Raw genomic sequence first — 9043 nt, 5'->3', positions numbered from 1 at the left:
CATGCCTAGAAGATGAAAAGAGGAAGGGGGCACTGGGAATAATTGTCTAACGTAGCCTATTATCCTATTTCAAATACAGGGAACTGTTAAGAGTCACATTGCAACATTTCTTCTGTATGGATGAAGTGCACACACATCTTAAATTTCTGCATTCTATATGTGTGTTATTGATATTTACTATTTTAAGTTGAAGACAAGGCATTGATTTGCATAACTGCTGCATCAAGTAATAGTTTCATGATTTCATTATTTACAATCACTTTCGTCAATTTCAATTCATGTTCAATAAAAAGAGGAAACTACGATTGTATATACATATCTGCATGAGACTGCAAACATAGAGCCATCTCAGGTTGCTTCATCTGCAAACAAACACTGTATGCATTACAATACTGGTTTTACTGAACAGTTTATGACAAAATTATTTAAAACCGTCACGAAGACTTGCTGTGGGTTTGAAGAGCTTGGCGCACAGACTCAAAACGTAGGCTGTAGACGTATTTCTTTGAATAAGATGTTCTTTTGTAATATCGGTGTGTTTGCATTTGATATAAAAACGCACTTTATTTATGCATACATAAGTACAGAAAATGCTAAATTGTCGAAGCCTTTTGCATAGCAGTAAATTTCTTCGTTCCCGAGAGACGATCCCCAGAGGATCAGATCTGGGCTCGGCCTCAACGACGCATGCCCTCTGACGTCTGCAGTTTTACGACGGTGTGCTTGCCCAGTTTTCGACAGTAAGAGTTGTACGCAGTACTGCCGTGAATAGGCTGTTTTTGTTTTGTTTCTTTTGTTGTAAAAACTAAAAAGTTATTAGTCATAAAATAATACGACGAGAGGCAGTGGTATATACAATATATACACTTAATACAGATATTAATAGATTTCGCGAAAATAGTCCATTAAGGTCTCGAGCGCAGCTTGAGGCCCGGCGGACAACGAGCTCGAGCGGCTTCTAAAAAGTTTGTTGTTGTCACGTGACACGAGGCGAACGTGGCGATAAAAGTTTTTCTTTCAAAATTTAAGAGCACATTTGATTTCATATTTATTTTAGTAGATAGATATTTTAAAGCATGCCTCAACCGAAGTACAGGAAGATCGCCGTGTTGGGATACAGATCAGTAGGTGAGTGCAACATTTGGGGGAAGCTGGCTAGATCGGTAGCTAGGTAGCTTGCTATGCTATTGTTTTGTCATCTAGCACGCATTATTAACGAACTTGTAGCTAGTTAGTTCTCGAAAGTGCTCACGGGTAACGTTGGTTATTATGGGAAGCTACAACGTTTATTTGTTTAGAATGAAGTGAAAACCAAAATGTAAACACAGTTCGCCATCTTACGCCGAAACTTGGCAAAGTTTTCCCACGTTTCGAAGTAGTTATTAAGCTAGCTAAGTACTGGTCAAAGGAGCGCTGATTTTATCTTGCTCGCGGGCTAGCCGGCTGCTACAAAAACAAGTTCGACCTTGCAACGTGGGACAACATTGGGACATACGTTAGAGCTTGTGACATAGAATAGGATCAGTTGCTTGCTAGTGTAAAGTGATCCTGTTACATTATTTTAATTCAACTGCTAGTCATATAGCAGCTTGTTACCTAGCTAACTAATTAGTCGTGTGGGCCAATAATGAGTTTCGGTGGACTGTTGTTGTTGTATCTGTGTGCAGGTACAGAGTAAAATACTAATCCAATATTTTTTCCAGGCAAATCTTCACTTACAATCCAGTTCGTGGAGGGACAGTTTGTAGATTCTTATGATCCAACCATTGAGAACAGTGAGTTTCCTTTTTGTGTGCAGACTCAGCAACATTACTGATTTGTATAGCTCTTATCCAAGGTTGTTTGCCTAGTTTCTGTTTCAGGTGCTTAAGCCTTGTTTTCATATGGTATTTTCACTGAAGATATTTGGATTTAAATATGTTGCCCAAAGACATTGACACCCCCACCGGCCACATATTCAGTTGCACAAATCAGTAAAATTATAGGTGTTGACTGTGCTACACAGTGATAAATACAAATTGTATTCGTACACAAAATACTCAATTGTAAATTTTGTGAGGTTGACTCCTGTTGCATATTTATCAGCAGTGTTCCTCATGGTAGCTGGGTTAACTGGTGGCTGTTCACGTTTCGCAAGACCAGTCACATTATGAATGTAGCATGAAAATGTGTTGCTCTTGTTATGACTGCTAGAATCTCAATGTATGCACCTGACAATGTCTCTCCCCTTCTTCCACAAGCCTTCAATAAAATGGTGTCCGTCAACGGCCAGGACTTCAATCTGCAGTTGGTGGACACTGCAGGACAGGTATCAGTGAGATTTAACATTCATTAACTTGTACCTCAATATCTGGCCATACTGTAGAGCGGTGTTTCCCAAACTGTCAGGTGGGTCTTGAAAGGAATTGACACAAGTCACAAGATAACACACGAAAGCAGCTGAAACTCTTTCCGTTGAGATTCACGCCAGTCAATTAAAAAACTATGCTTGCAGTTGCAGTGCACTAGTCACAAAGTGCATGCACTTGTTCAGATTTGTATTAAAAATCTTTGAATCCCGTACTTCAGCATGTATCCAGCTACATGTAAATAAGGTCACAGACCTTTAAGGTCATGATATTTGGTGATTAAGTGTGTCATATTCTTGTGAAGTTTGGGAATCACTGACTTATAGTAGGGGAAGGCAACCATGGTGATATGCATTTGCATATCAGTCTAAAACATTTCTGGAATGGAGCAATAGCTTTTGGCTGCATCCAAACTTCAAAACCTTTGGAGGTACATGCAGGTGTGTCACTCAAATTTCTGTTTCTTGATGGAAGCAGAGAAAAGTGCCTCTGTTTTGAGCGTTCCAAAATGGCTTCTGTGGAGAGGTAACTGTTAATTTAATTAATCTGGATAGGAATAAGTAAGGGACATTTGGAAGCAGGGTTGGGCTGGAGCAGGGGTGAGCGTATCCATTCCTAGAAGACTGGTGTGTATGAGGGTTTTTGTTTCCATTTACTCCGGCTCGATAGGATAATTTGATCTGTACACCAGTGTTCACTTGTAGATTAGACGACAGCGAAAGTTTCATATCAGTATAAAGTAAAGGGTCTTGGCTCTCACACATTGGCTTATCAACACATAGATAGAATGTCAGATTGTGCAAGTGATGGTGATATTTTACTCATTAATTGCAGTGGTTGGCATGAAAGTCTGAAGCTGGCATGGCACTCCTTACCCACCCCTGCGCTGCCCCCCCCCCCCATTTCTCTTATTGTGCCCCTTTCTGCCTGACTTCAGTCTTGTTAACTTTTTACTTAAGTCAGTTACAAGCTCAGTAATTAAAAAATTAGGTCCTTGAAAAGAATCATTGAATATTTGAATTGGAAACACCATAGGATCCCCATCTGTGTCTTTGAAAGTATGGAAGAGCCAGGGCATACAAGAGAACCAACAGACAGGGAAGAACGATGGGAATGTAAGAGCCAACACCAAAGGGGAACCAGGAAGTAACAAGCTGCACTTGACTGTGTGGTCAGGCAGGAAGGGGTGCCCGGCACCACAGTGGAAACCGAAATGAACCGACCGAACTTGACCATTAGGTCGAGCGGGGAGGGGCGGTCAGGAGCGTTAGAGACGCTGGAGAAGATGAGAACCGAGTCGACGGGACGGAGAAGGGGCACTTCTCCAGGGGATTAACGCATGTGCTAAAGCTAGCAGGGCCATACTAAAAGCCTAACGCTTGAGTCATGGACGGCCTGGCCCTTGTGTTTAGTTAATGGATTAAACCCGCGGCTGCTTTGTTAGAACAGACCTGTTCCCATGGTTACAGGCGTCAGGAAGGTGATCGCTAAGGCCTCGCTAACATTGCCTAGTTTGTCCAGATGTTTGATTGTTGTCACTGGCTAATTAGCGATTGTGTCATTTCCCTCTATCTGTGCAGGACGAATACTCCATTTTCCCTCAGTCTCACTCAGTGGACATCCACGGCTATGTGCTGGTCTACGCTGTCACCTCCATGAAAAGGTTGGTTTCTTGTGGCATTGCTGGACCTTGGCGTCGGTTGGTTTCTTGTGCCATTGCTGGACCCTGTACTCCGGTCGAGCGCTATTGGGGGAAATGGTCACAGTCAGTGCCGTCACGTAATTGTGCGAACCGCACGTATGCTCAGTGTTTCCGTTAATTATGTCTTTTGTTGGGCCTCACACCACGTTTAGCAGGCTGTTCCCTCCTGCTGTCACCTCTGGGTGAGCTGACTGTGAATTTTTATGAATTTGCATATTGGTTTAACGCTCTTTCCTTCCCCCCCACATCTCTCTCTCTTTTTCTGTCTTTTTCTCCCTCTCTCCCCATGTCTCCCTTTTCTCCCCCATCCATCTCTCTTTCACTCACATTCTTTATTATCTTTATTACCTGCCCCCCCCTCTCTGCAGTTTCGAAGTGGTTCAGGTCCTTCATGATAAGCTGCTGGACATGGTTGGGAAAATACAGTGAGTTTCCTACGCCAGAGAGTCTGGCTTCAAAGCAATTCATGCATCTTGTGCCAAAATCTTCATTTTAAATGAAGACCTTTGTTCCCCAAAATTAATTTCCTGGTTTTTCCCAGGGTGCCAACTGTTCTTGTTGGGAACAAAAAGGATCTTCACATGGAAAGGTGAGAGCGACCGTTGAACAAAGGTAACGGTAATGATACTAACGGGCTTGACCCAGTGAACAGGACTGTTAGTTGAGATCAGTACAGAACTAACTGACATCCTAAGCATTTTAGTCTCTGGGACTTTTGAGGCTTCATCTTCATTACTTTGGTGGCTGATGCATGCCACCTGGCTTTGGTGCACTTAAAGGGGAATTACGCGTTTCTCCCAAAGATATATGAGGGAAAGAAATAGATTCAAATGACACCAACGGTTGTTGACGTGAGAAAGCTTATACCCGCGAATCAGTGGAGTTCCCCTTAGCGGGCGGAAGTGCCTCGAGCCCCCAGCACTGAGCCCCTGTCGTTTCCGCAGGGTGATCAAGCCGGAGGAGGGGAAGAAGCTCGCGGACTCCTGGGGCGCCGCGTTCATGGAGTCCTCCGCCAAGGAGAACCAGGTAAACCCCGGCGCCAGGGCGCGCTCCAGGCCTGGTCGCAGCTGAACTCCGTCAGGTCGTACTCCGGCACGTGCACGTTCACGGGCATCGATGCGGCTCAGTTGCACAAAATGATAAAAATCCAGCCGCTGCCGGATGTCTGGGTTTTAGCGTAGCGATGTTCCACAGCCTGCCATCGGATCCCACTGCTTTTTTTAATTCACGAAGGGACTTGGTTTAACTTGCTTTGTGCTTTCTTGCAGACGTGGCAGGTGTTACGTGTGTCGCAAAAAGTATTTCCCTCTTGCCTTTGAAATATTTGGCATTAAAATGGTATCAGTTGATGGGATTAGTCTATGATTACCCTTAGCAAATCAATCCTGACTAAATGTCATTGGCCGACCCGATGACCAGTTCTTGGATGGTGCTATGAAAACTAACTGTTAATTGTTCAAACTGTGGAAATAAGAATTTGTGGCTGTGCTGTCTTGTAGTGTGAACCAGAGCTTTTTGAACTCATTTTTCACTTCATGGTCTCTGTTATAGACAGCTGTGGAGGTGTTCAAGAGGATTATTTTGGAGATGGAGAAGGCGGATGGTAATGCCCCCGCAGAGGATAAGAAATGCTTCGTGATGTAGAGCCCCTGTTGGAAACAGCAGTGGAGACATCCCCACTGCTCCCTCACCCAACCCGTTCATCACCAGCCTACCAATCACAGCCCACAATATCATAGAACTACCACCATCCATCCAATCACTGTGAACGCTGTACAAGAGCTGACCAATCCTGACATCAGGCTCTCCTCATCTCGGTAGCCTTTTTACCAGACTGAGTAACCCCCCCCCCCCCCGCAATAGTCGTCTAATCAGAGTTTTTTCGCCAGTGGATATGCAGCTATTTGTCTGCTAGGTTGGGTGGTATCAAACAGACCTTATCAGATCCTGATTGCAACTGCCAGGCCCAGGTGTACCACAGGAACCTCAAGCCAGTGTTTTAGGTTTTTTGTAGTCTGAACCAGTTAACCCTGGTCAACACAACATTGTTTCCAGTTCATCTTGAAGCAATCCACGAGGCCAACGTGTTGGGAGTTTGCATGTCAACCAATGATTTTGAAAAAGAACAGCTGACTTGGTTAATTCATCTAGCCAATCCTGCCTTAGACACTGATAGAAGCAATCAGGACTCTTGAGACTCAGATATTCAGATCAGGGCAGTTTGTCCAATTTTGGGATACACTTCAGAAAAGAGAGTGACTGACAGTTCTCATTAAACATTACACATCTGGCTTACATGTGAACTCACATGTGAACATGTATTCTAAGTATTGGTAAAATTATAATCTGAACGAATCAAAAGATTGGAGTCCTCTCCTTTGTGTTCTTGCAGGCAGAATGATAGGTGTCTACAGATATGCCCGCTTGAAAAGTAGGCACAGAATTTAGTTTATAGAAAGAGACAGTATTGTATACGATTCCTTCCCTGTGGAATATACCGGTTGTGTAAAGAAACAATGTATTTCTGCTTTGCTTTTGTCTCGTCTCTCTAAATAACAAAATATCTTTTTATCCTTTAGATTTTGATATTCTTGAGTTACTGGTTGGTAGGTGGCTCTTCTGGTTGTTATTGGGAAAAATAAGATTGTAGTTGTAATGTGTGAAATCGCCCCTGATTTACAATTAAGAAAAGCAGATAATTTCACTTCTGTAGCAACATTAGAAAGTCTTGCATAACTAATTCCCCAAACAGGACAAAACAGACAGGGGTTTAATAGAATCATCATCATTGTTGGTCCTTTAGAAACCAAGCAATTGTATATTAAATTATGTACATAATTACACTGCTATTAAATACCTAGTTGTGCTTTACAGTTTCAGGTAAACTGTTATGTATATTAAATGGACATGGTAATTGACCTCTTTAACCCACCTGCGTCTAGTTTGATAGACATGAATCAAAGACAGAATTGTTTCTTGCTCTGCTTGAAATGATGTACCTATTTTTGGTATTTTTGTTTTGCCGTGGTTTATCTTTTAATCAGGAACAGCTCTTGAATATTGAAAAAGTGATTGTTGGTGGTGGAGGGCAGCATTTGTGCTGGTGATGCCGTGTTCTGTGCCTTACCCTCACACACACACACACACACACACACACACACACACACCTCAACCTGGCTTTCCTCCGTGACTGAAGGTGCATTCTGGGGTTTCTCTCTGGTGACTTGAACCGGGGACCTACTGGTGTTGCGCACCTCAACACCAGCTCCCCCTCCCCCTCATCAACACAAATCTTGCTGTAAACAGTTTTGTATATATAAATAAATTCTTTACTCCTTTGAAAGCCTTTCACTTGTGTGTGTGCATCTGTCTTTGATTTAATTCTTCAGTGTGCACGTGAGCCAGTACACAGTTAATACTTCAGTAGAGATGTTGCATGCGGTACGGTGTGATGTATATTATGTAATAAAGCATATGTCACATTTGGTGCAAGATTGCTTTCCTGGTACAATGTGACATTTTGGTTGGTCTTTGGAGTGAAAGCTGACCAGAGGAAAAAGGCATTTTTTATTGGGAAGATTTCTTCTTTCCTTTGAATTGAAGGGGTGACAAATGCCAATAACAGACTCCAAAGGCAATCTAAAGCCTAAAATCGACTAGGTGCTGACAGCTCTTTTATACCTGCATTAAGGAAGCAATTGTACACACCTGACTAATCAGAAACACCAGTGAAGCCATTTGTTCCAAACATGGTGCCATGAAATGGGGGCTCTATATATATAAAAAGTGGTAATTTCTACATGATGAAAAATGTATAAATACCCTTCAATAAAAGTCGAGAATCTGTACTTTAACCATGTGAATTGTTTGGTTACCAATCTAAAATTGTGGAGTACAGAGCCAGATCAAGAATAAAAAATGTCTTTGTCCCAAACAATATGGAGCTCACGAGAGATGATGAATGTCAGTGTTTGCCTATGACTTCTTTCTTGGGGCCAGATGGCTATAAAATAGTATAAATAGTATAAAAATATTTTATACTTCCTAAAATATTTTTACATACCATTTCTAAAACAATTAAGATGTACTGTACTAAAGTGCAGTCTACTTTTTTGAAATTTGAATTGCTTTTCCTTATGCTGTTAATTTTTGATGCATCTAAAATATTATAAAAATATACATTTTTTTGTTGATTTTCTTATCATTGACTGAAGAGTCAAGTGCATTGTTTCACACAACAGGCTTTTATATTTGCAGTAAACATTTCTTATTTGGGGCTGAATACTTTGTTGGGCATGGCAATTTCCTGTGCACAGCAGACACCTTTGAATGCATGACTTTTTGAATAAAATACAATAGACCTTTACTGTCCTCAGTGAGGAAATTTGAGTATAGGCAATCAGAACAGTAAAAACCGGTAATGCCCTAGAGATAAATGATATTATACACACAGACAGTGGAGTAGAGTAAGCAACAAATAGTACTCTGGTGTACCAGCAGGGGACCGATCAGACTAGAACCGATTCACACAAATAACAGGTCAGCAAGATATTATGTGTTCAGTGTGTGGGTTGGGTGGAAGGGGTTCAAGGAAAAGGATCATTTAAGAATACTGGATGTACCTGAAGATGTTTTATGACAAATGGACCAAACCTTTTATCATAATGTGCTCTTCTACATAGAGGAGCGCGATACCTGTATCCAGGCAGAAAGAGGTCGAATTAGCAGCGGAGTGAGTCGGTTGGTTAAGAGTTGATAACAGCTTTCCTTTTGATTGCAGCTTTGCGGAGTTGAGTGATTCTGGGTGTGATAGACAAATTATTTTTGAGGGTGTGTTGTGGATTTTAAGGACAAGGCTTTTGCTGGAAACAATGAGGAGTAAAGAGCAATAGATGGAGACCTATGTTGTAGTAAAGGAGTAATAGAGGGTAGGGCTGGACCTGGAGAGAATAGAGTTTGGAAATGAGGAACAGTCTTTGTTTGCCTTGTTTGT

The 9043-nt window shown here is 42.0% G+C and overlaps 1 protein-coding gene across 1 annotated transcript; it reads left to right on the top strand.

Moving 5' to 3' along the window:
* Positions 1–691: 691 nt before the first annotated feature.
* Positions 692–7396, top strand: rhebl1 (Ras homolog, mTORC1 binding like 1). The gene is made up of 8 exons (XM_064304806.1): positions 692–1128; positions 1704–1775; positions 2241–2308; positions 3929–4011; positions 4419–4475; positions 4592–4639; positions 4995–5076; positions 5602–7396. The coding sequence occupies exons 1-8, from the start codon at positions 1077–1079 to the stop codon at positions 5692–5694; spliced, it is 555 nt and encodes a 184-aa protein (XP_064160876.1). The 5' UTR covers positions 692–1076; the 3' UTR covers positions 5695–7396.
* The last annotated feature ends 1647 nt before the right edge of the window (positions 7397–9043 follow it).

The sequence above is a fragment of the Anguilla rostrata genome, chromosome 13 (genome assembly GCF_018555375.3).
Source record: "Anguilla rostrata isolate EN2019 chromosome 13, ASM1855537v3, whole genome shotgun sequence".
Lineage (NCBI taxonomy): Eukaryota > Metazoa > Chordata > Actinopteri > Anguilliformes > Anguillidae > Anguilla > Anguilla rostrata.
The sequence above is the reverse complement of the archived record's forward strand: the minus strand, read 5'-3'. Positions and strand labels throughout refer to the sequence as shown.

What these genes read in the sequence shown, in the direction of transcription:
- rhebl1 (XM_064304806.1), top strand. Translation starts at nt 1,077, where the DNA reads ATGCCTCAACCGAAGTACAGGAAGATCGCCGTGTTGGGATACAGATCA. An exon ending in GTTGGGATACAGATCAGTAG is followed by an intron (nt 1,129 to 1,703) that starts GTGAGTGCAACA and finishes TATTTTTTCCAG; the next exon opens with GCAAATCTTCACTTACAATC. An exon ending in TGGTGGACACTGCAGGACAG is followed by an intron (nt 2,309 to 3,928) that starts GTATCAGTGAGA and finishes CTATCTGTGCAG; the next exon opens with GACGAATACTCCATTTTCCC.